At 52.1% G+C, this 26,799-nt stretch overlaps 1 protein-coding gene across 3 annotated transcripts in view; it reads right to left on the bottom strand.

The window, feature by feature from the left end:
- The window catches only part of STK10 (serine/threonine kinase 10), a 42,423-nt gene that overhangs the window by 5,618 nt on the left and 10,006 nt on the right, over positions 1–26,799 (bottom strand). For 2 of the 3 annotated variants that reach the window (NM_001305209.2, XM_046900341.1), the window contains exons 2-11: positions 26,546–26,710; positions 13,013–13,061; positions 11,218–11,367; positions 9,410–9,482; positions 8,506–8,700; positions 7,664–7,745; positions 6,468–6,602; positions 5,403–5,954; positions 1,856–1,986; positions 1,010–1,133 (exon numbers count right to left, since the gene is read on the bottom strand). In NM_001305209.2, coding sequence (NP_001292138.2) covers positions 1,010–1,133; positions 1,856–1,986; positions 5,403–5,954; positions 6,468–6,602; positions 7,664–7,745; positions 8,506–8,700; positions 9,410–9,482; positions 11,218–11,367; positions 13,013–13,061; positions 26,546–26,710 — 1,656 coding nt within the window. Of the gene's footprint in view, positions 1–1,009; positions 1,134–1,855; positions 1,987–5,402; positions 5,955–6,467; positions 6,603–7,663; positions 7,746–8,505; positions 8,701–9,409; positions 9,483–11,217; positions 11,368–13,012; positions 13,062–13,355; positions 13,435–26,545; positions 26,711–26,799 lie in introns of those variants that run through there. The other variant, XM_046900343.1, reaches the window with a different exon arrangement.

Raw genomic sequence — 26,799 nt, 5'->3', positions numbered from 1 at the left:
CTGAAGCGCATGGGCAGACCCAGCTCTAGTGTAAGCATGAACCATTTTTAATTCGTTCTAGAACTGATGCATTTCAACACTATCTACTTGCTTAAGTCCTGATCCGCAGCATCCTGCTGGGACCCACAGCCCTGAGCAAATATTAAGAGGCAGCAGAGTTCAAACGTAACATTTCTTTCTCTGCAGATGAGGATTTTCATGTTCAAGGGCACCATGCTCCAACATAGCCTTTGTGTCTGATCTCCCTGCAAGCAGCAGGGATGGGGCACACCAGTATCAAACTGCCACAGGGAAATGGTACAAGAAGCACATGTGGGGCTTTTGCACATAGCAGTGTGTGGTGAATAACCTCAGAAATGAGAAGTGACTTGCTAAGATGGGAATTCACAGATGTGGCACGTCAAGACTTTAACAATCTAACAGCACACAAATGATTGATGCCTCCCAGCCTGCTGTTGGAGGATGGGGTTACCAGATGTGCAAGCTAGGTGAATTAATAAGGGGGTATTGAAAAGATGGTTCATGAAAGCTTTACAGAGACTGGACTACAAAATCATTCTACTTCAGTGTAAGCTGCCCATGGAGGGACTAAGTAAGCCAGCACAGTTTATGTTTATCCAATTTATACTCAAAGACTTGCCAGTTTTCCTGCTCTCAGACCCTGACCACACTGCTTTCTTATTTGAAGAGTTTTTGTTGTTGTTAAATACAATAGTGCTACAAATCTTTTCGCACAGTAGCAATAAACAGACACGCAAGGAAAGACTGCTGAAGAGGAAAAGTCCTGACCAACCCTTCCCCTGCCACACTCTGCAATGGCAGTCAGCATTCCCTAAGCACATATCACCCACAAAAGGCTCCATCCTCCACAAATGCATCCCATCCCTCAGATCCCAAAGGGGCTTCTCAGCTGTTCTGCCACAACCCAGACAGCGCTGCACCATGACAGAGTTTGCCAAGAAGAAAAGTGCAAGCAGCTGATAGCCAGCAGCTCCCCCTGCCCACGTACAGTCATCTCTTGCTCGAAGCGCCGGAGCATCTGGTCCAGCTGCAGCTGGTGCTTGCTGTTGAGCTGGGCCTGGTTTCGGTGCTCCTCTTTCTGAAGCAGACGCAGCTCCCTCAGCTCCTGGCGCCTGCAGAGGGTTAAAAGAGAGAGGGAGAGAGAACCACTGTCAGGTGAGTTCAAGAGATGTGCGCCTGAGTGGAGGTGGCACGATCAATAACCAGAGCACTGCAGGAGTGAATGAAAACTGCACGGGCATCCCTTAGCCGCTGACTTGAGCTTGCACATCCCTTAGCTGCTGCATTGCGCTCTGTGACACCAGATCACTTCAAGAAAGCAAGATGCTAATTACATTAACTGTTGGCAGGCTGTCACTTTTCACAAGGACAGACTTAGCACCCAAGCCCTCTCCAATAAGCCTTGACAAAGTTCCTAAGGTGATGCTGCAGGCAATGCCTACCATCCGAATTATTGCACATACATCTTGAAAACATGGCTCGGGCCAAGCTGGTGTTGCACCAGCCTGCTCCCAACACCCTGCATCCATTCGTGTTCACACCTGGGTGGCAGAAAGGGCAGTTTTCCCCAGATTCTGCCCTACCTACCAAGATGTTGCATCACTCCCCTCACTGAGGGGAAGAAAGGCTGAGAGAGCTGGGCTTGTTTGTCCCAGAAGAGAAGCCACCGGGGAAACCCCAGTGTGGCCTTCCAGTACTTGAAGGGAGCTTATCAACAAGATGGAGACCGACTTTTTACACAGGCAGATAGTGACAGGTCTGCTTCTGCTCATAGAGAATATAATGCTGCCCAACTTGTCGCCCTGCCCTCCCTCCAGCATGGAGGCCAACTTGCCTGAGAAACCTCATCTCTTCATCCTTCTTCTCATCCTCGCTGATGATCTTCGAGGTGGTGACGCTCACCTCCACTCCATCCACCACAAACTTGCGGGTGCGTTTCAGGGTCTTGTTGTGCATCCTGGAATCCTGCATTCAGCAGAGGAGGAAACAAAAAGGCCATGAAGCAGCCCTGTGGTTTGCAGCACAGGGTATAGAGCTGGAGATCTCAGAGCGATTTTGATGCCATTGTTGATAAAGAACAAACACAAGAAAGGACAACACATCAAGGTGGAAATCATCAGCAGATTTGGAGTCACCGCTCAAATCATTCAGTCTTTGCTACATGATGGAGCAGTGTGACTTCCACCCTGCAGAACTGCAGCGCCTAGAAATCCATGACATGAAGCTGGCAGTGTTTCCTTCTAAGTCCCCTGTGCTTTCTGACTCGCAGGTACAAGGCAGCCAAGGCTACAGAGAACTGAGCCAACCCTGCATAACATCTCAGAGTTTGTGTCCCTCTGGCCCTCATTACAGTGCTTTGCTAATCACAAGCAGCTCCGAGCTCTTTACAGCACCACAAAGCACATCCCAGGATCGCTTCTACTCATGCTGAGGAAAGTGAAGAACCTGCGTTCCTCTGTAGGGTCTGCACTGCAGCCTGGCTGAAGGGCTGCCACTGGGGAGTGGGCTTCTCTGGCAAATAAATATGGGCACGAATGAATCACAGAATCATTAAGGTTGGAGAAGAGCACTAATATAATCTAGTTCAACTGTTAATCCATCACCACCATGCCCACTAAACCATGTCCCTAAAATTGTGCAGTCCTACAGAGAAAAGGCAATAAGGAAATGGGCCAAGGTAGCCCAAAGTCCTCTCATTCTTACGCTGATGGCCATCACAGAGAACATAGCACAAGAGCTTCCCATGAGCCTGCAAGAGCCCAGAGAAGTACCCAAAGAGCCTACAGCAACCAAAGAGAGATGAGGTTTAACCCTGGCAAGCAGCTGGGCACCACAGAGCTGCTTGGTCACATCCCTGCAGCTGAACGGGGGGGAAGACAATCGGAAGTAAGAAAACCTTGCTGGCAGGCAGTATGAGAAGCCAGAAAGTCCTTGACTCAGTGCAAGCACTGCTCAGTGACAACTACAACATCAGTGTGTTATCAGCACTGTTTTCATCACAAATGTGAAACATAACACCCTGTGAGCTACTATGAAGAAAATTAACTCTGTCCCAACCAAACCAAGACAAAGAGCAAGAGAAGTGCCAAGGGTACGTGACTTACTGACTGGATAACAATCTAGCAGCACCTTACTGGATAAAACAGCACTAAAATTGGTGAAAAAAAGGCTTGCATGAGACCATTTTAGGCCACAACGGCTCTAAGTGCCACAAACTGAATTAAAACAGCTGGCTCCTACGTTTTCAAGATGAGAAAGTGCCAATATTGAGCAGATCTGAGCCACTCACAGTGCCCATTTGGCACCCTGTCCCCCCGTGCTATGTTCTCCAGACGAGGATCTCCTCCCACAAACAGCTCTATCTGGGAAAGTTTGCTTTTCTTGTTCAAAACCCTGTCTGCTTCCTGCCTGCAGCCCACTGCTGACCGCTTTCTCTGCCAGCTGCAGCCTCCCAGAGTCACCTATGGATTTCTTACCCTCAATTTTCCTAAAAGAAGAAAAAGATCTGGGAACTTTTTGGTGACTCTTTGAGTAGATTACAAACAACTGGAAAAGTAGATCGGTAATAAAGGAGGGATCTGAACTTCACAGTTTAACCTGTGATAAAATGCATACAACAGTTTTCACAGCCAGAACTGTTTAACTCTTTGTTGTCCCTTCTCTGGCTGCAACTCGCCTGGCCCTCCGCACACAACCCAGCAGCACCAGAAACAATTAAGGGTACAGCGCAGGGTTTCTCTCTGCAAAGCAAAGCCTGGGAAAAGGCAGTAAGAGAAACCTCCTTCCCCATCTTTTCAGTAAATAAATAAGCATAGCTATTTCCTCAACTGTTAAACGGGAGACCATGGAAGTCACAAAACATGCTAGCATGGGGAACACCCCAGCAACTGGGAGGAAGAGGAATTCAGTCTCAGGCAAGCTTGAGAGCAATGAAGTGCACTGCAGATGCTGCTGGTTGAGGAGGGAGCAGCACAGCCCGTGCCTCCCTACACCCCAACAGCTCATGGAGCAAAGCAGAGGTGTCAGCAGAGACTGTCCAGCAGCATTACTCCCGGAGAACAGCTCTGCTCGAAAGCCTTGCTTGGAGAGATGTGGTATCATTTGTTCTGAGCACTGTCTCTCACTGGGGTAGATCAAACTGTCACCTATCACGCCTGTCTCTTTGATATTTACTCTCCTTTCCCCTTCTAGGGGACCAACTGAGGAGTGCAATTACACACGTGGCATCATATGTGTATTTGGCTGGACCCAAGCAGACCAGGTGGCACAGGAAAGGCAATGAAGAGGGGTGAACTGCTAAGCAGGAGCATCACACTCTCCTTATTAGCAGATCTACATTGCGTGTGCACTCCTGCAGGGCAAACCAGAGGAAAGTTTTGCCAAGAATGGAATTTGAGCACATTTCAGTGCTAGGAAGTTATCCCTCATGCATGCTACTGGATAAAGGTCTTGTGCAACAACTCCCTCTGCCCCCTCAAGTCACACACATTTCTTCTCCCAAAGCTCAGCAAATATCATTTGAATCATTCTGCTTCTTCATCTAAGACACGCTGACCTGGCTGGCTCTGGCTCACAAGCCCTCCCAGCCTCCAGAAAGCTTTTGCAGAAGCCAAAAAGCCTGGGAGGTCTTTGTGCAAATCACTGCTGACATACACCACGCCAGATGTACAGCAGGTTGGAAAAATCCAGAGAGTCTTTTCTGGGCTGGTGCCTTTCTGCTGGGGGCAGGTATTCTAGGAAAGAGCAGGGAATGATGGGCAATACATAAAGTTTGGGAAATGACATTTTGAGTTTCCCGTTTGAGCTTGATCAGACTGTGCACAACTGCACAAGTTATGCATTTCTCCTTCAGATTTCTCCAGGTCCTAAAGTTAGCCACAGAGCAATGGACTTTCATTGGATTCCAGTGGCCTGGGACACGCAGCAGCTCCACAGAGGGCTTTTGCCCATTTTGAGGACGTGCCACACGCTTATGGCACAGCTTAGCCCAGCACTGCCACAAACCTTCCTGGCCATCTCACCAAACAGCACTCTGCACCTGTGTGGCACTTTAGGTCACACTGAGGGATAAAAACCAACATTCTTGGACCTCTGCTGTCATCCAACCTCTGCACTCTCCCACACTATCCGCTCCCTCTCCAGGCACATGGCAGACTAGGGGCAATTCACTCATTTCTCCTGCAGTCACAGAGTCCAACGTATGGAGCGAAAACCTTCCAGAAAAGCATTCTGGTTTTCAGGAAGGAGTTCAATGAGCTATAGATGCATGCGTGCACTCAGTCTCCAAAGGAAATTTCAGGGACTTGGATAAAAAGAAAACCCAGCATTTATGATGGGCTTGCTGCCCTTCCTACTCAACACCCCCTGCCCACTGCTCTCACCTTCAGGGAGATGGAACCACTCTCTCTGTTGAGCGACAGGTCGGCAGACAGGGAGATGGTGAGGTCCATACTCTCTGAGGCTGATGTGCTGCCAGAATCTGAGTCCCCTTTGGACCGACTGCCAGGGAACACTGCTGACGAATCCAAGCTTCCATTGGCAAGTTTCTCCTCCGGGAAGTTTTCCAGGTGGCTGCTCTCTGGTCGGTCCACCATGCTCCTCCTCTCCTTGCTGCCTGGCATGGGCTGCTTATCCCCCTCTGCTGAACTACCCCGCCGTCCAGACAGCGAGATGATGTCTGGTTTGCCAGGGGTGGCTTTCCCTTCATCTGGGCCGGAGCTGGCAAGGGTTTTAGTGGAGTGGCTATTCACCAGCTTGTCACTGTCACTGCTTATCCTTTCATCCAAGACTTTATCACTCTGTCCATTCACCATCTCCTTCTCAGTCGCTACAGGACCATTAGTTGTCTTGAGTGAGGAAGAGTCTGGAGGTTTGTCCCCATCAAAACTTAGCTGACTCACTTCAGAGGGGTCTCGCTTGTGCTTTCCAGGCAGCTGAAAAGACAACAAATAGAAGATGCTGGGTTTTGCACCACCACTTCAACATATCTGCAAGAGTTTTAAGTCCCCATGCTTCAGAGTAAAGTCACCCACACCTGCAGAGAACTGTGAAGACATCTTCCCTTTCAGGACATCTTCCCTGGAGTACTGATGTCTTTCTCCATAGGAAGAAAGAGAGCTTAGTGAAAGCCCTGGCCCTCCATCCTTCACAGCCCTGCCCACAGCAGCAGCTCTGTGCACTCCCATCTCATGAGCGGGCAGCTGGGCTACCCGCCAGCACCATTGTTTCCCCATGTCCTTGGCAGCCACTGAAAACTGGCCCCTCCCTGGTCACAAAACTGCTTTCCCACCCACCTGAGGGGCCCCAGCAAGGCAGCAGCCTTCTCCCATTGGGCATCTAGGAGAAAACCCAGGATTCAGCCTTCTGCAGCCAGGCTGGGGGCTCTTCACCCACTGCTGCCCCACTCTGTGCCAAGCGTGGCATGGGGCTGGCAGGGGAGCACTCACCGAGGCTGACTCGGACGAGTCATCATCCTCTGCCTCATCCCGGCTGTCCTCGATCTCCTCCAGCACCTCTGCCTTAGCCTCAGCCACCAGCTCTCGCAGGGCTCGGTTGCTGGTCACCTTGCTAACGAAGGGATGCTGAAAAGCCAAGTACAACAACGTGTGAGGCAGCAAAAAACAGAGAAGGGTGCTGAGATGACAGTAAGGTACACATCTTGCTTTTAAACAACTGCAAAGACCTAAGGGCATCACCAGGCTTAACCCCCTAGATGCATTTACAGCTTTGTACGAGGGAGGAAATGATGCTGAGGTTAAACCTCGGCTCTGTAAACATGTTCCAAGCACAATCTCTGCAAAGCTGCATTATGTCAACATTCCTCCCAGAAAGCACCAGCTGCATTTAAACAAGGAGCTCTCATTGCAAGGAGATGTCCTCCTGCCCGCTGCGGGTGGGCTGACCCCAGGGTACAGGTCTGAGCCCTCGGGGCATCTCTGGGGCAGAGCAGGGCAGTGGGAAGCCTCTGTGCAAACACAGAGAGGGGAAGGTTTAATTGAAATGGGGCTCAGATCACTCAGTAAACAGTGGCGTGTTTGTGCAGAGCTTCTGCAAGAGGCTGGGGAGTCCCTGCGGTTTGCAGAGTACATCATGCACTTCCTCCTCTTGACTCAGGTAAACATGCACCCCCCATGGGCTGCCCCAGTGACAAACAGAGCCACTCCTCTCTCGTCTGTCACTGCACCACTCTCTGTGCTTAGAGGGACAGAGTCCTCTGCACACCCTGAGCTGAATGCTTGCAGGGTGGGAAGGATGCAGCAAACATTCTCACGTCGCACAGCATTTACACTCCATGCAAAAAGGCATCTTCCAGGGTTTTGTTATTTTGGTAAGGAACAGGAGGAAAAGAGTTGCATTTAAATTTGGTATAACCAGTTATAAGCTGAGCTGGCTGCCACTTGGGCATTTTTAGGGAATAGGAACCACTTCTACTCTAGCTGGCATCAATATGAACTCTGCAGTTTGCTCCAATGACTAAAACATAGCTGTTGCTTTTTGGAGCATCTTAGCAGCTGAGCAGTGCTACGGACTTTCTAAACGAGAGCAGTATTATCTAAAACCTATCTAGAGCTAATCATCACTCTTGGCCCAGCGAAGACCCAGGGAGCAGGGCAGCCCCATCCTGGATAACGCTGCTCCCTACCTCGAGCAGCTGGGCTGCGCTGGGTCGGGTCTCAGGGTTCTTGTCCAGCGCTGTCTTCAGGAAGTCTCTGAACTCCAGGGACCTTCAAACACAGCCATTGAGAGCAGCTCAAAAGAGGAGAAGACCTCAGATACCACAGGACACAGTTCTCTCACACGGGTTTTGTCCCTCTTTACATCTGGCCACAATCCCTGTTTCGCTCCCAGCAAGGGAAGCCCAGTGCTCACTTTATCAGATTATGTGTAAGAGAATCAGCAACATGGCCAAGCGAGGGACTGGATTTTGCCTTACCTATTATGGCAACAGACAGCAGGACAGAGTGCCAACTGCTGTGCCGACATCCAGGGCAGAGAGATCAGGAAAGGGCACCTACCCGCAGCTTTCCAAAATCCCAACAGCAGCACTACTTGGGAACAAAGATGCCACAGGACCACCACTCCCACCCCTTCAGCCCCATGGAGATGGACGGCCGCAAAGAACCAGAAACCCCAGAGGAGGGCACCATCAGCCCACAGAGCACAACTCCAGATGAAGGGTGCGTCTCTGACTCAGTTCTGGCTTCCGAGCAGCCCCAGGGGGAGCACAAGCCCACTAGCATTCAGTGGTGGCTCACTGCCCTTGGGCTCCTGCCTGCTGTCTGTCACAGCCCCAGCAGCTTCCTTCACACAGCAGCTCCCGGGGCCCCAGCACAAAGCCGGACCCCACATCCCACCCTAGGCTCTCAAATTAAACACCACTGTGATAGAAGATGACTCTCTCGAGATGCTACACAAATCAGAAGACGTGTGCTCCTGGCTTTGCTGTCCAGCATACATCACAAATCCCGGGGTGCCCCCCCTCACCATTTGGAAGGGCAGCTGAGTGTGGGAGGGTCAGACTTGGCGATCTTCAGCAGGACTCTCATGGGGTTGAGCTCATGATGGGGCGGCTCAATCTGGGCCATTTCGATCAGCGTAATTCCCAGGGACCAGATGTCTGCTTTGTAGTCGTACGGAGTGTCCTTCATGGTCTCGCACATCACCACCTCCGGGGCCATCCTGCAAGGGGCAGAGCAAGGAGCAGGGATGATGCCACAGCTGCTGCCACGCTAAGGAGCCTCTCAGCAGAGATTAAAAATGCTTAAAATAATCTATAGCACGGCACACACACAAAAATGGCCTTTCTTCCCAGCTCTGGGTTTGGGAAGTAGCAGCATCATGTCTAAGGGTCACGGTCCTCCCTCTTCTGCAGAACAGCTAAGACAGCCCAGGCAACCCACAAAAACCCCCAGGCCACTGACATCTGGCATGGATGCTGCTTCAGACAATAAATTCATACTTCCAGACTCCATTCCTTCAGCAAGTTGGGTGATTTAGAGGTTGCATTTCTGGAGCGAGGAGTCGTGCTCATGTGCTTGGAGCTGCTTCAAAGCACGCTCTACCACCCAGGCAGAGGGGAGCAGCCAGAGCACACACGCGAGCACATGTGTGTACCTCACTCCTCTGAGCCTGCAGCACGACAGCACCGCGGGACACTGTGACATTGCACAGTGCCACCAATGTTCCTCATGGCTCCCTTCAAGCAAGGGGAAGCCTTGCACACACCAGTGATGGCCCAGACTCCTTGTTAAAATCCTTGGCAGGACAATATGGACAAAAAACGCGAATACCACCAGCTCCACGCTTCTGAGCAAGTCTCATTTTCAGAAGAGTGAAGCCATCATGAAGCCATCCAAAGACAGGATTTCTTCCTCATCAGGTCACTCACCAGTAAGGGGTGCCAATGAAGGAGTCTCGCTTCTGCAAGGTTTTCACGTTTTTGGCAGACACTCCAAAGTCAGCTGCAAAGAGCAGTAACATTAGATGCTGCAGGAGAACTGAAAGACCCTTCTGAATTAGCACACTTGGCTGAAACACAGATTTAAAAGCAAACACACATTTAAAGAAAGAACATGATACAACGTGCTGTTTCCACTATACTGAGCACCAGAAATTACGTTTGCTTTTGGGTACACAACCACCAGGGACCTCTCCTGCCCATGTACTACGTATGACATACACCAAACAAGCCACCCCTGCTGTAACCCAAACCTTACGTACTTAGAGGGAAGTTGAGATCTTTTCCACAAACAAACAAAAGCAGCTCCATGACAAATTTCTCATAACACTACTGTTTCATAGCAAAGAGTCTCATTTTACTCCCCAAAAGACAAAGCACTGCTGTACTCTTTGTCTTCCTTACAGTCCTGTACACAACAGCCACTGTATGACACCATTCCCTGACTCTGGCCCACAAACAGCTGTTGAAGCCAAGCCAACCCAGTCAGACTTGATCGAGGCACTGAATCCACCCCAGGTGCCTTTTCTTTCCATGATGGCAATGATGACATTCAGAGGAGCTGCTGTCCATCCAAGCCTGGGCCCAAAACATCCCTAACTGGAGGTCCCTGATGGCTCAAGGCAGCAGAGCACCTCTTGTGCTACAGCACAGTACATGGTCACATGAAGGTCTCCAGCATCCTGGGCTGCCTACGCATGGGTTCTCATTTTATGGCCACCCCTGGGTGTCCACTGGCACCCACAGACACATTCCAGGAGCACCCACAGCTGCTGGCAGCCCCACTGGCAGAGTCTAAAAGGGATCTGCGCCTTTCCAACCAGAATCCAAAGAGAAGGCTGCCTTCTCTTCCTCCAGCAACTAGCTGGACATCAATTCAACTCAGACCTATAGTGAATTGGCAAAGCCTCTCTTTGGCACAACTCACCCTGTCACCACCAGACCTGCTCTGGAGATAAGATGAATTCCTTCAGCTCCCAGCCCTGCCAACTGGCACCCTTTACAGGATGCTCAGCAGGCCAAAGTGCATAGAAATCAACTTCAAAACATGATTAAAAGAATTCATGAAAGGGAAATCCATCAAGGCTCTGGCTTGGGGTGAGTTGGGGGTCTCACTGCTCCATGCTACTCCCATACATTAGCGTAGAGCCCCTGCAGTGCTGCACCCTCCACCAAAAGGCACTGCACTCAGCCAGCCTTGGGGACACTCACTGTAGCCATTTCCTGACGCCAGCACGTGGGGTACACACAGGCTGGGACCCCCAAGAAGGAAGGCATTGACATCCCTTCCCCATCTCCCCTCCCAGCAGCCCATCTGTGGACACTGTGTGTGAGAGCTGACCACAGACACCTGCTTGGGGCCAGGCAGCGATGCTTCTCAACCACTTCCTTCCCAGTGTAACCTTTAACCCCCCACCAGGTTACAGAAAACACCACATTTCTATTTGCAGCAGATACTGAGAGAACTCCTCAGCTAAGCACAGCACACAGTTTGATGGTGGATTTGCCCCACCGCATAACAAAAAGTTTCCCCCCCATCTTTTCCTCCCCAAGCCGATCAGTCAGCAGAGAAGCAGGGCAACAAAATGTGCACACCATCCCAGTCCTGCTCCCATACATGCAGCTGATATACGAGAGTATCCATCAATCCCAAACATGGTACACCAAAACACAGCACCACAGCAGCCTCCCTATGCAAAACTAACAAAGGCGAGCGCCCACGCAGACTCTGTGCTCACCCAGCTTGATGTCCCCATCCTGTGTGAGGAGCACATTGCCAGCCTTCAGGTCCCGGTGGATGATTTTCTTGCTGTGAAGGTAGTGGAGAGCTTCCAGCATCTGGCGGCAAATCACTTGGATCTGGGGCTCGGTCAGGCCCCGGTCCAGCTCTGTGAGGGGAGAAAGGGCTGTTAAACAGGGCAAGGATTCGAGCTGTGCTCTCCCTGAGCCTCAGTAAGGCACGGACAATCCTGTTAGGCCATTTAAAAACCACTGTCCATGTGTCAAAGCAGCAGGAGACCAATGCAGATCAGCTTATTAGCGTAATTTGTTCTCAAAGCCAGCACTCAGCTTGGAGCTCCTGACCCACAGCTCCCTCCCTCAGTGTGCAGCTGAGCTGCCTGGTCCGGGAGCAGCGGATAATGGGGATGGGGATGCAGGTGAGGCTGCAGGGTCTGCTGCACGGCAAGGTTCCTGCATGACTGGAAAACAGGTCCCTGTCTGTTTGGGAACTGGGTCACTGCAGACAAGCTGGGTTTCACCTGGCACGGGGACACTAGAGGATGGTGCTGCAGGGAGCAAAGAGCTAAACTCAGCTGCAGGTGGCAGCAGGGCTAAATGCAGCATGAACACTTCTCAGCTCTGTGCACAGCCCTGCTGTCAGTCCATTTCCCCAGAAGCTGTCCCCTATGACAGCAATGCAGAGTGCCTCTGCCCACAGCACTGAGTAGAGGGACACTGCCGCCTCAGTGAGGGAATGATGAGCACTGGTCTAAGCTGTTTTTCTTATGGTAGCAGCAGCTCACACCCCAGAGTCTGTCCCTGCTTCTGGACATGGGGACACACGACTACTGGCACGACCACCCTGCTGAGTTCTTCCTGACCGCCTTCGCCATCTGAGACCACTTTCCAAAGCAGCAGCTCTGCAAATTGTCAGGCCTCCAGATGGTTAGCATCAGCTCAGCCTCGCTCCCTCTCTGCAAGCTCTCTGTAATGCATGTTCTCCCTCTGCACTAAGGCTGGGTGCACAGCAGAGCACGCTGAAACCAGAGCAAACGTGAGCCAGCTCCAGTCTGGCTGGGGTGGGGGCTGATGGGTGGACCCCAGCAACTGGCTTAGCCCTCTCCTTGGAGTGTGTGGCAAAAGAAAAGCTTTGAACACTGCTGTGGGCAAGAGTTTTGTGCAAATTTTGGCAATAAAGAGAAAGCAAAGCTTTTGGAATTATCTGAGCTTCAAAAGGGAAGGGTGCAGGTTGGCCTTGTGGAGGGGACGACACCTCCCCGTGTCCCTGCAGCCCTGGGGTGGTTTTGAGGTATACTCACACACTCCCAGTCCCAGTGGTACTATGTGGAAGGGAGGAATTAAAAATGGGAAGATTCCAGGAATTGCTGCAAACTGCAGTTTATTTGGATGCTTGGGCTGTTTTCCAGATGACTGATACCATACGGAGGAGTCAGCGAGGAGACCCTGAGAGATCCACCGCGATGGGCCCAGATGAAGCATCTCAGCCCTCTCGGGGAAGCTGTGGGAACCAGCACCCCTGCCCCAAGCAGATAAATATTTAAAGCCCTTCAGTCAGGCTCTGCCTTCTCCCCCATGCCTTGTGATCTGCTGATCCCAGCAGCATTTAAATCACAAAAGGACATCAAAAGTAGCTTGGGAAACACCCAGGGGCTGCCACACCTCGTGCTCCAGGTAGGAAAATAGGCAAACTCATGGGAGAGGAGCAGCAGCAGGAGAGCAGGGCTGCCTGCTGTGCTGGGGTGCACCTGATGGCACGGCGCAGGAGGGACCCCCCCAGGGCCGGGCACTCACCCAGCATGGTGGCATCCACCGCCCCGCCGGGGCAAAACTCGATCATGATCTGGGGAAACAAAGAGAGAGGAATTACAGTCAGCTCTGGGTGCCATCGGGACAAGTCTGCGGGGTAAGGCTGAGGGAAAACAAAGCGTTCATTTTGCCACTTCCTGCGCAACGAAGCCGCCCGCTCACACCACGCAGACACCTTCCCTGTGCCCTCACGGCACTGCTGTGGCTCCAGCCCTCCCCAGGGCACATCCCCACCACAGACCACAGCCTGGGCCCTGCAGGCGGATCCCACGGCACCCCATAGAGCTGAGCACGGCCCCATCCCACAGCTCAGAGCCCCCAGCCCTACCTGCAGGCCTAGCCACAGACGACGGCCTCAGCTCCGCTCCCTGTGTTTGTTTACATCTTTTTCCATTGCCTTTTGGAGCGAAGGCTGCTCCAGAGACACGGCCTTGCCAACAGGATGAGATAGCTGTCATAGCTGGGAGCTGACGTGGCAGGGAGAACTCAGGCAGGATTTTGTTTGGAAGGGATGGGAAGGGCTGGTTGGGTCTTCCAACCTCCCATTACTCAGTAGTTCATTGCTCTCTTGACTTCGAGCAATTCGAGGGAAAAATATGTGAGCAAAGAGGTTGAGTGCATTTGCCAGATCGTTGCTGTTTGTCTCCCAGGGACACGAGCAGAACCCTGCCCATCTCCCACGTTCCAGTGCTGCCTGCCCCTCTTCTCCCCCCGCCTGCCCCACAGGGCTGCATCCACCAGGCATTAAACACACTTGGCACAATGCACTCGAAAACTTTGCAGGCACTGGGGATGCAAGTCCCGCAAGGTGCAAGGTACAGCACACAGGGCCACGTGCATAGCCCAGCACCACTAAACCTCAGCCCACAGATGCACAACCTGCAGGGAGCACGCGCCCTCGTCCTCTGTCTCTGGAGCCTTCTTTGGGGACAGCTGGGTGCTGACCCCGGCTCCTTGCTTACATTCAAGGCAGATGGGGCTGCTTAGATAAGCAAACAAAAAATTTCAAGCAGCCAGAGGTTAAGGAGGACAAGAGACACTTCACAGCCTAGTGCCCCAACAAGCTCTTCTGCTCCTTGCTAGAGCAATGCAGGGTGACGTGCCCGAGAGGCAACATGCCAGAGTTTACTCTGAGGACAAGGACTGAGCACATTGCAGGCAGTGTTTTCCAGCACAGCTTGCTGAGCTGAAACTGCCCTTCATGGGGAGTTCACGATGCTCAGCACTGCTCCATCCGAGAGGACGAGGTTCAATCTCCCTCTGCCCCACGGTCTGAGATCTGCAGCCACAGCTGAGTTACAGCCCAGCCCTTCACTGTATGCTTCCTACACAAGGACACAACACATGTTACTTCCCAACCTGGACCATGGTGGAAGACATGGCTGCTTTGTTCTGGGGAGGGGGCAGCGGGCGCAGGGACCCACACTGAGACGCAGCACACCTCCGAGTGCGCCGTGAGAATGGGCCCTGGTCCAAGAGTGAGAGGGGAGACAATGCTGGGAGAAACACAGACAGGTTGGGCAGCATTACGCAGGCACAGTTGGAGGAAGCAGAGAAGAATAACCAGAGGCCAGGAGGGGGGGGGGGGGGGGGGGGGGGGGGGGGGAAGTGTTTTGAGCAAGCTGGGGAAGCGGCAGATGGAGAGAAGCAATTGGGAAGATGCTCAAATGATTTGAAAATCAGGAGAACAAATCTGTGCTGACTCAGAGCTGAGCACAAGGCTGGCAGGGAGGAAGACAGTGGGCCAGCAGAGCCCTCACAGTAACAGCTGATGTTATCACACTTTTTCTTACTTGAGTTTGTACCATTAACTACAGCATCAGCACTTCACTAGCAAAGGCAAAAGTTGCCTCCTGTCACCGCCTCTGCATGGAGATCTCCACCATCATCCAAATGCAGCTCAGCCCTGTAAGTGTGAGCATCACTTCTTCACGTCACTCTGACTGGCATGAAACCTGCCCGCACACATTAACCTGTCTCATCACTGAATCACAGCTGAGGTTTTGCTCATCCCACATGAGCAATCTTTTCCTGCTGGAGCCAGGCGCCTTGGGAATCACCTGCCCAAAGACGGGGAGTCTCCGAGTTCAACCCTCAGGTTCAATCAGTAGAGGAGACCTGATGAGAAGCCCTCTGGTGCCACCATGCTCAGCTTTTGGCTCTGAGCAGTCTCAGGAATCCCAAAACTTCCAGCAGCCCAATTCAAATCGGCTTCTAATGCAGCATCCAGGTGACATGGGTTCTTCTGTTGCAAATGCCCAACAAACAGCTTCACAGCAATTTGCGCCTGGCACTTCCTGAAGCTCCCTCTGCAGAGCCTCCAGCTCGAGGAGTGTATTTTGAATCTGGGAGGGAAGCAGAGGGCTCAGTGAGAGCCAAGCCTGGTGGGCACAGCGCTGGGATCCCTGCCCCAGGGCACAGGCACTGCATGCACCGCTGGCACAGCTGGATGTGCTCTGGGGAGAGTTGCTCCGTGGGGAAGGGATGACATGACAGACCCCACTCTGGGTCAGCGTGGGCTGTAGTGCATCTCTATTGGGTTTCATTCCGGTTCACAGGCTAGCAATGAGAATATTAGGGAAATACTACCTCTGAAACAGCATGAATGTCTGCGCTTACGCAGGCACAGCAGGCAGCAAGCCAGCCACTGGGAATATGGAAAATATATGAAATTTTAAAATATGCATTTTCAACAGGGGCAGAGATGCCAAATAATAATTACGGGTGTGGTTAGATAGTCTGAACATCCAAAAAAACCTAATGGGCTCATTTCAGCCCAGAAATCCTGACTTAAATAAATCCAACTCCCAATCCCACAGCTCATACACCACACGTACAAACCTTCCTTCCAGGAGCAGGGCCAGCTTAAAAAAAAGTTTCACCATCAAGCCAGGTGGGAACACGGGCCTGGTGTCAGCAGCATGCAGCCTTCTCTGCATGCAAGCGCTTGGGCTGGGGGCTGCAGGAGGCCAGGGGGCTGCACCGGACCTACACGGCTGGGAGCGGGCAGGGAAGCAGTCCAGGCACCGACCCCAGCATGGGCACCTCACTGCTCTGGCTGCAAAGGAGGAGCTTGGAGGAGTGCAAAAAAAACCAAAAGTGCTGTTGGCAAAGAGCCCATACAACAAGGAGATGTACCCGAGGGCTGTGACTTAGGGGTTAATGCTTTGCTTGGGACTGCTGTTACATCCCTTGATTCACAGGCAGACAACACCTTTGTCTATGTGTCTCCGAGGCAGGGCTGAATCCATGACCTCGCTATCAGCAGCGCTGATCTTGAGCTGCCCTTTGCCTCTCCACTCTGTGCCAAGCCAATGCCTGCTCTGTGCTCAGCTGCCCTCAGCTGATGGGTGAGGCTGTGGACAGGGCTTGCTGCTGAGCCCCGGCAGCCTTATGCAGCCCAAACATAGTCCCATGTATCTGTGAATCACACTGCAGCCCGATGCAGGCGTTCTAAAAGCAGCTCCTTCAAAGTATCTGCGCTGGGTGTGCAGCCCCCTGCCCAGTGTCCTACAGTGAGCAGCCTGGGACAAACATCCTGTTTGTAATGACTTCCTCCATGCAAGAAAGCCAGGGACTTCCTTGCTGCCTGCTCAGCCTGCCCGCTGCGGAGGGGAAGCGGCAGCAGCACCAGCCCTCCCTTTGCTCCAAAGCAGTTTGTGTATAAAACAAAAATGCCCCACGTGCATTTCTAAGCCCGAAGGCAGCTGCAATTCCATCTCACAAGCATGTGCGGATATTCACTGTTAGCTCCTGTCACTGAAAAAGGCAACGCAGCAGCCCTTCCCACGCAGCCAGAGCCCGGCAGCCCTCACTCCGACAGCTCAGCCAAGGGAGCCGCCTGCTCTGCAGCCCAATGGGACACGCAAGGGACAAGCACAGGATGGATGTGGGCACCCGGCTTATAGACACAACAAACTGAAGTCTGAGTGCTAATTTGCTAAGCTCAGCAATTACGGTATTCCCCGGAAGAATAAATATACGTACATTTGTTGAAGCCGCTATGAATTACCCACACTTAAAGACACCGCTGTCCTCCTGGGAACTCCAGGAACCTTCAACAGCGTGAGAAAAAGAATTAAGAGAAACAAAACCAAATCTTATCTCAAAAGGTATTTCACCAAACACCGGGCAGTCGCCTAGGGTGGAACAGCTGATGTCCCTGAACTTATGCTGAGGTTTGTAACTGAAGCCCAATTACGAGCACACACCCTCAGCTCAGCCAACTCGTTACTCATCCAACTGGCATGTCGGAGGGCAGAGGCCCATGAACCGTTCCCTCTGAAAGGCACTGGAGAAAAGCCTCTTCCAGGCAGACAAAAAGAAAAGGGAAAAAAAAAGATCAGCTGGGAAAGCTGTGGGCAGCTCGTTGTGGCAGCGGGGGCCCCGGGCAGGCTTTTCCCACCAGAACACCGGGCTGCACGAGGACACGGGGTCCCTCTGAGCTGGAGGAGCAGTGTGTTGCCCCTAATGTGCTGGGGCTCTTGCTGTGATGCGCCTTTTGAGAGGCACACCGAGCAGCCCGACGGCTCCATAGCATCCCACCTCCCTTCGCAGCCCCGTGTGCCAGCGGGAGCAGGAGGCTGTCGGTGTCCCCAGGATCCATCTGTCCCCAGTTCACACTGCCTGGCCATGGAACTGCTTCAGAACTTCAGCAATTTCCTCTCTGTCTGCAGTGGAGGGTTTCATTTGGCTCGTACAGCCTGTTGCTGGGGAGCAGGTAACCCGCAGCATCCTGTGCCTGCACTGCCCCATCACCACGTGCTGCTGTGGCTCTGCTGTGCCGCTGGGGCAGCTCAGCTCTCCATCAGCACAGCAGTGAGCGCCCCATTGCACAGCCGTCGGCTCTCCTGCCTTGTCCCGCTATGGGGAAATTAGAAAAGCACACCTGGGAGAGTAAACTGTGCTCGGTTAAAGCAGAGTGCTTTTCAGGTTGCCACATTGGCAGCGATCACAGCCTTCCACTTCCCCCTCCCCTCCCCCTAACTCCAGGATGCAGAGCAGGCTCAGAGCTCCCACAGGGACGTTGCAGTTCATAGCACTCATTTACACCCGTTTTCCCAGAGTTTTCTTGTGCTGTACCCTGCCTGTGTAGGAGGGAGAGGCATAAGGATGGGGATGAGCAGCTGCAGGTAATGCTGCACAGCAGCCCTCAGCCAGCACAGGGCTTTTCTGGCATCGCCCACCCACTTCCAGGAAAAGCGGAAGGAACAGCAAATGGCAGTGGGTGGAGACAGAGCAGGTCACCAGAAATCCTTCACATTCAGCAAAACAGAACAAGAGGGGAAGAAGCAAAACAAAGACGCACGCACAAAAAAAAAAAAGAAAAAAGAAAAAAAAAGAGAAGAAAAAGAGCGACTCAGAGGCCCCAGCTGCCTCCAGGCACTCCTGGTGCTGCAAATGAGCTGAGCTGCCCAGCACAAAGGGTGGGCGAGGAGGATGGTGCAGGGCCACTACAGGGCTTGCTATGAACAAAGCCCCAATGCCTCCAGCATCGTGCTGATCCCTCTTTCCTCCCAGCACACCCAGCTGACAGACATGGTTCCCATGCTCATGCAGAAGGCACAGGGTGCTCAGCACTGCCCAGCTTGTGCTGGGCCCAGCTGCTCAGGGGGGAAGGGAGAGAAGGAAGGAAGGGGCGGTCACCCCACACGACAGAACTGCTTTTCAGCCTGCAGCGAGAGCTGGCCCCTCTCTTCTGCGTGGGGATTGCCCAAAGAGAGAAGTCTGGGTCCTCTTCCCCTTCAGCAGGGGCACTCCTCAGCAGCATCACCTCGGGTTAAAACCGCAAGGCACGTACCACCGCCTGCATTTCAACAGACCTCTGCATTGAGCAACAGCCTCTGCAGCTGCAGAACCTTCCTCCCTTGCTGCCAGATCCTGCTCAGCAGGACACAGGCTGGGGACATGCACGAGGTCGGTGTCTGCAGAACCCCAAGCCCTGCTCAGCTGGCCGAGTGCTGCACCACAACAGTGAAGGCTTCAGCCCTGAAACCTGGCACCACCCTTCCGCCCTCAGAAAGAGCATCACAGCCTCCAGTGCCTTCCTTTCCCCTCTCCAGCCCTGCAGAGCAAACGTGCAGGTGAGACCTCATCCCACCCAGCCACGCATTGGAGCCCATGTGGGGAACAGAGCCCTGCTGTGAGCCACCCAGACCTCCAGAAACAGTTCCTGGCTTGAGAGTGGGACAGAGCCTCCCTTCATTGCACCCAGCCTGGGTTTCCCAGAGTCTCCCCATGCTGTCAGCACCGGCACTGTTTTACCCTCCACAATGGATGATTCTCCTGGCATGAAGGTGGTGGAGAGCGACAGGAGGAAGCAGTCTAGACTTCCTCTGTCTGTGACAGACTCAAGGAGCAATGGCTCAGTTGCCTGTCCTCCTGGCATCTGGATGAGACGGGCTCTTCCCCAGCTCTCCAGCAGCAGGGCAAGCAGAGGGCCCACACAGTCTCCAGGGCTTTTGGTCTCAACTCAGCAGCAGGATGAAGCAATGCAGGAAGGCATCACCCTGCTGCCCTCAGGGCTGCTTGCAGAGGAGCAGAATGTTTCCTGTTCCGTTACCCGTGACAGTCATTCATTGGGTCCTGAATCCCAGCTTTCTGAGCCATCCTACACTGCCACTCACCTCATAACACACTGCAGGAAAAATTAAGGATGGAGGTACGAGATAGTTGTGTTCTCAAACCGCACATTACTGCAGCACTGAGAGGACACCAGCAGGGTCAGAAGCACCTGGATGGGGACCAAGATCCGCAGGAAACATGTGGAGGGGATAAGCTTGGTCCAGACACATTGCAGCAAATTCAAGGTGAAGCAGGAAGAACATCAGTGGTCACTTGCCCAAAAGCCACATAGACAAGTGACAGATGAAGACCTCAGGAAAGCACAGGCTCTGACCATGGCACAGCTGGCCAAGACATGAGGGCAGCCTGCTTCTGTCCCCAGGGTACCAGCACTACCTCTGCCTGCAGCATGCAGACAGCACAGCTTGCCTCCAGCTCACTGTTCAGGGCAGACTGGCAGCAGGTGAACCTCATCAGAGCCAGGTTGACACAGCACATAGTGCCCTGTCAGTAGCTTCAGGGCAAGCAGTGATCCCCAGTGCCTTCCACTGCTCCAGAGCAGGGTGGAGGTCACCCCTATTACCGTGCCATCCACTGCCCCTCCAGTTGATGCACCCTCTGATCGGCTGAGCCCATCCACGTGGCTGCAGCAAAAGCTTGGGATGAATGCATACCTCTGAGTACAAACAAGGAGTTTGAGCTGCAGTCAACACAAACCCCACAGGACAGAGCTGAGCTCCATCGATGGAAAGAACAAAGTGATATATTTAGGCACAGAAACCACATTTAGACTCTGTCAAGGGGCACGTCCTGTCCTCCGTCTGGTTGACATCTGAACCCGAGTTCTGCTGGTTAACACTGTAGTTATGCAGATCTGCTGGCTGGAATAGGGGACAAGGGCAGGGAGCCAGGCAGCACTGCAGTGGAGTCCTGCACACAGTCTGCCTCTTCCCGTTGCACAGGGGGATGCGTGGTTTTTAAACATTGTTTGGTCTCATCTATCCTCATCCCCTTTACATCACAGCTTTGTTTACAACCGTGCTGAGGATCCTGCTGTTGCAGCCAGCCTGAAGCCCAAGGCTCCAGCTTCAACTGCAAAGTGAGCAAGGCAGTGGGCCACGTCACTCTGCCTGCTTAACGCAGGGCCTCCCCTGCCACCCTCCTGCCCCAGCCTTAATGCCTCACACATGCCAAAGGGCTGTTAGAAAGAGGGGAACAGCACACTAGGGTTGCTCACGAGCCATGCCCAGCAGCCATGGGCGGACGAGTGCCCACAGAAGCCCAGCATCACACTACCCTGCATCCCACATGCTGCTGGCTGTGCCATCAAACAATCCACTGCTGCCACAGAGGAGAATAAATGCCAGCAGCTTGCCTGACACAGCAAGTATGCTGTAGGTGGAAGCGAAATAATTAGCTCTCTGTAAGAGAGTGCTCCGAGCTTGCCAATTTTCCCTATAGACAAGGACACCATTCAGAGGCTTTAAATATAATAAGCCTTTTTTCTCCTCCCTCCCCTCTTCCGAATAAAATAACCTACAGAAAAGAAATATTTGAAAATATTTGAAATAAAAAAGGTCTGTCTTCATAGGCAATGAGGGAAAGAGGCAGGGCAGTAAGTAAGGAAACCCAGGTCCTATGGAGTTACTGAGAGCAAAGTCAGAGAGCACAGCGCACTCCTCCCGAACACAGAGCTTCCTGCTGATGGCACGGAGCTGCAGATGGGCTCTGTCACAGCTACACCACTCTGAGATGACCAACTATTTACTTGGACTAACACTCACCCCCTGGCTAGCAGAAATATCCCCACTGCTACTGGAATTTTGGTAGAGCAGGTCAGAACTACGTTTAGGATAACCAGAGAGTTTCGACATTGCAAAGAGCATCCTTCCCCTTGCTGGAACCACACAAAGCAACAGGCAATCCCACTGAATTCACAGTTCCTGCCTTTGCTCTCCCTGGCCATAGGAGCAAGGAAAACACACCGAGGTGATGGCTGTCTGCCCAGGCACAGAGCAGTGGGGCTGAGATCCCCTTCTCCCACCAACTCAAGCAGCATTTTCAGCTCAACCCGCTCACCGACAGCATTTAGCACTGTTGGGTGGGCAGCAAGAGGCACAGAGTCTTTTAAAATACGAACAGCTGAAACGAGCCATGAGCTCAAATGATCTTTCAGCAACAAGCAGCATTTCGTTCAGCCCATCCCCAGGATGGCAAAAGGAGAGGCCCAGATCCATCGCACAGGATGAGCTATTGCTGTGTAGCTGTTCAGTGGGGGCTTTGAAGTCAATGGAAACCACTCGAGGCCACGAGGTCTGCAGAGCGACATCCCTCCCTGACAGATAACCCTCGGACTGCTTCTGACAGACAAAAAAGATGTCTAAAACTGCAGTCTGTCACTCATTCCAGGGCATAGCTGTGCTTTAAGGCACTGTCTCCTATACACAGGTAGCCCATAAATATTCATTTAAATGCAAACACAGTTGCTTAGCATTTCCCTTGGTAAGCCAGCCCAGTGGGAATGTGGCTCATTGAGATTCATTCCTAAACAAAGTTATAAAAAGCTTTGAAAGTGAATTTGCCTACAGGCTTGTTGTCTGCCGCTTTCTTTTCATAAAGCCAAGGCCTTATGGTTAGGGGCCCGGACTGGGATCCAGCACGCAGGACTCATTCCCAGGTACCATTTACCTGCTGGGTAAACTTTAGGCAAATTCCTGTCTCTGCCCCATCTGTCTCTTTTAATAACCAGAATAACAACACTCAGTCTCTTTTATGAAAGCATTCCACAGCATATATGACAAAGGGATGTAATCACGAGGCATTATTAGTGCTTCACTAACCTCTTCTTGCCACACGATCCTCTATAGAGGATGACACACAAAGGCTTCTTTTCTAGTTCATGTTGTCATGTTGCTACCTGTAGAAGTGCTCTTGGACTTGGCTTTGCTATGGTCATACACCTGCTGTGTAACTCATCCCTGGTGCTTTATCAAAATCATTTCAAGTCAATCCTTGCCTTAAGGGAAAGCCCCACTTTTACCCAGAACAGGATTTCCAGAGAGCTGCCAGCAGCTCAAAAGCCCCAGCTCTCATCTGCAGAATGCTGTCCCCATCTCTGTGCACAGCACTGCCTGGCTCAGAGCAGGGAGGGGGACAGGAGGGAACTCCGAACTCTACATCTTTAGGAAAGCCTTAAGGAACCCCACACTGCTATCAGCTTTCTTTTTTTGTTTGCTTTTAAGGAAAGGTACTTCAACTTAAAGATTCTCACAAGTTGGGGATGCTTCCTGTAGCCCAGCAGCCTAACGCATGGGATAATGAGCATCTCTTCACGATACAGGATTTTCAAGAATGCCCAAGTCAACATCCATATCAAAGGGGTAACAATCCAAAAAGTCCCTGGCTGAACAGGTCAGGGCCTGCCCACAGAAAATGCAAAATGCCTTCCTACCCGAGGTACAAAGACTGTGTTGCCTAACTGCAAGCTGCATACCCCCACAGCGGGCCAGCAAGGACAACTGTGAGCTGATTGAATTAACCATCCCCAGAACGCCCGGGCAAGGCAGGGTTACCTGCATGGTACAGCCATTTTTGCTTTGATCTCCAGGAAACATCTGTTTATTCAAAAGTCCATTTGCTATGACAACAACAGTTTATAGAAAAGGAGTGGGGACGAAGAAGAATTCCCCCATGCCTCATTAGAAAAGCTATACAGCCACTGGGGGAGTCATGTATTAAATGCCTGCGGCCAAATGACACTGTTTTCCATAGCACCCTACAGTCTCGGTGCTGGAGCATCCCGACAGGCTCTGCAGCAGGGATGCTGCTGGTGGAGACACCACAGAGCCCTGGGAGCACAGATCTGCTCACCCAGCCAGGCGAGACCCCCGTCCCCATCTCCTCACTGCTGCTCTGTCTGCACGAGGAGGCACTCGGAAGCAGCAGAGATGCTCAGAAGCAGATCAAAGGGCCTTTCCTTCCTCTGAGGTCTCAGTCTGCGTTCTTGTGGAAAGAAAGAAACAAACCAACATAACAAAGAAACCCAAACTCTCAAGAGGGACGGAACACGCGAGGTTTGTTGTTTTCCTTTCCCACGTACGAAATATTATCAGCACAGATTCAGTACCATCAATTGCAAGCATTCAAAACCCACACCTTAGTCCCATTTTGCAATGACAAAATGACGTTAAAGAAGCCTTGCTTTGAAGTTGCACACAAGTTGGGTGGGGGGCGTCTGCCTTTGTGCTTCCAATTGCCACAGCACACTTCACACACACAGTGTGACACAGCCACAAGGACTTACACCAGACTTCTTTTTTTTTTTTACTTTAATAGCTTGAGATTCTCAGCTTTCATTTGGTGCCCCCATTTCCAGCAGCTGGGATTTATGCAAAAGAACATCAAATGCCACAGGGCTTATAATAAAAATAAAATAAAATCACGAGAGCTCCCAGCACTGCAGTTTTGCAAGCCTCGCTGGGCTGTTCTCAGCCTCTGCCATGAGCACAGAACAGACAGTGGGGGAGGAGGGGGACAGAAGGGCACCCAGTGGCCGAGGGCACCGCATCCCTGCAAAGGGTTTATGTGCTGGGAGGCGTTCCATGCTGGATGCTGCCATGTCGCCAGTCATATCCTTATCCCTGGGGACTCACCGAATCCCTCCAGGCCCAGCCCGTGCTTTGCACTGGGGTTCTGCTCGTTCAGTGTGGTGTAGATCAGGTTTAAAAGCAAGAGGGATTTGCTGGTTTATGCCTTCCTTTCAGCACTGTGTGACACGAAGTTGTGCTGAGCTACGCCTCTTCCCTTTGCACATGAAGGTTCTTAACCCACAAAAACTGAACGGCCCCTTCTGTTACCCACAGCACACCGACCCCAGAGGAATGCTGGGGTCCAGGCAGCCCCAGAAGGCCAGGTTTCCTCTCGTATTTTCCACGTGAACTCAAAACTCAGGAGTCACAGAGCAGTCAGCAGACTGATGTAGCAAGAGCACCTCTCAGAACTGTCAGCTGAGACCGCCTGTGGCACAGATCAAGCCATAAATTATTCAGACCAAGGCACTCCTGCCATCTGGGAGGCTGGGCATGTCTGGAGCTTTGGCAGCCAGGGTGTGCCACAGCTCCTGCCCCTTCCTTGCCCCAAACATTGCCTTCCCTGCACAGCAAACCATGGGACACACACCTTCTGTGCCACGGGAAGCCTAAACTGCAGCAGGGTCTGCACAGCCGTCCTGCAAAGGGAACATCATCTGCAAATGGTCCAGGAAAGCACTGCTCAAGTGACTGCACAGACAGAAATCACGGTGGGATGGAGAAGGCCAGATGAGGAGACGTTTATACATGGCTGCAGATTTTCCCCCGCAGTGCTGGTGGCCGAGAAGCAAAAACCTCTGACTTCAGAGAAAACCTGAGAGCAACCAGAAACCTTCCAGCAGGACAACAGGCCGGCGTATTTACTTCCCCTAAAGGCAGAAAAACACTACAGCATTAATAGGAACCGCCTGAGCACTGAAATGGAAATGCCACTCAAATAATTAAATAAAGGGAACGATCCTCTCTCCAAAACAATGGTCAGGGCTGTCACGTCTGCCCTCACGGGACAGCCTCCTACAGCAGGCTCTTGTTCCATTGGATTCAAAGAGGCTGTTTAATTTTAGTAGGTCGGCAAGCATATGACATTACAAAGCACTCCGTAGACAAAAGCGGAGCAGAGGAGATCTGCAATCCATTTTCCCTTCAGGAAGGAAGGCAAAGCTTCCTATTGCAGGAAGGAGGTGGAAGGGAAAGGGGAGGGGGCTGACATTTCAGTGAGCCGGCGAGGCCAGCGTGTGCAACACAGGCAGACTGGGGAGGGAAAAGCAGAACTCAGTGCAATATAAGCCTGCCCCACCTCTCACCTCACCTCGTTATACATTTGCTCGTCTCATTTTGCCAGGATTTATCTGGCTGCAATTGCAATCTTGTCCAAATCCTGAGTCCCCTCCTAGGAAAGATGTTTGCCTTTCACTTCCTTAGAACAGCACATGTTTACTTTTGTTCTCTAACACGCCCAGCATCTCAGCACCACCATTAGCAGCCATCTAAATACAAGGTCTTCTGACAACGTGTAAGCCTTCTCCCTCGAAGCAAGGAGACACACAGAAGGAAGCGCAACAGCATTTCTGCAGCACTGCTTAACCAAGGAACGAACTGGGTATGAGCTGTGTTATTCCAGTGGCAGATCTGCAGCTCAACCTGGGCTCTGCCCTCGGCTCTGGGCAGGCAGGATGAGCAGCGAGCTGCAGCCCGTGTATAGGGAGTTATCTGAGTCCAGCAAGGGCAAACGCACAAGGGGTTATGCACCCGTCCTGGGAAGGTGCCTTCCATGCTAACCTTCCTCTGGCACCAAGGAATTAATAGAAAATTAGTGAGTGGGGGAGGAGGGTGTGGGTAGGGACCGTACCAGTTGGGCTAAAGGAAAGCAATGCAGGAAGTTGCTGTTCCAGGCCTCGCACCAGCCTGCTGGGTTCTATTCGGTGTCCCTGTGCCCACCTGCCTTTTTGTGTGCTACAGAAGCTGAGCCAGAAATAATGCATGAGCCAAAAAAATGGGGTTATGCTTTCATCAGATCCTTCAAATGAGGGGGAGGCTGGGAAAGAGGCTCTCATCAGTGCTGCATTTCCTACCTTTTCAAGCCAGAAAAGGTGGAAAATCTAACAACTCTGAGTTGCACTTCACAGATAAGATCTCTTGATCTTCCCTGGGCTATTTATAAGCGGCTTTAGTTAGATGACAGTTTGACTGTCAAAGGAAGTGGGGAGAATCCAGCAAGCAGAGCTCGGTCTGCAAGTCATTTCTAATTCACACTGATGCTCAAAGGTGCTCCAAAGGTTCTGCTTCGCTGTGAGTTACCCATTTCCTCTTTGCCAAGCAAGAAATGTACAATCATACAGGTCACGCATAGAAAGAACTCTCTTACCCACAGCTTGCCTTCCCAATAAAAGGCTCCCAGCAGCTTGACGATGTGCGGGTGATCGCAGGTTGCCAGTATTTCGATTTCCACCATGTAATCCTCCAGTTCATCTTCGTTCTTGGTTTCAATGACTTTGGCAGCTGCTAAGGCACCGGTTTCCTTATTCTTAGCCTGCAAGACAGAACCAGTATGAGGAGGTGAGGACAGCGAGGAGCACACAGAGCCTGCACGGTTCCTGCTCCTCCAGTACCATCCGCAAC

This window comes from Gallus gallus, chromosome 13 (genome assembly GCF_016699485.2).
Source record: "Gallus gallus isolate bGalGal1 chromosome 13, bGalGal1.mat.broiler.GRCg7b, whole genome shotgun sequence".
In the NCBI taxonomy this organism is placed as follows: Eukaryota; Metazoa; Chordata; class Aves; order Galliformes; family Phasianidae; genus Gallus; species Gallus gallus.
The sequence above is the reverse complement of the archived record's forward strand: the minus strand, read 5'-3'. Positions and strand labels throughout refer to the sequence as shown.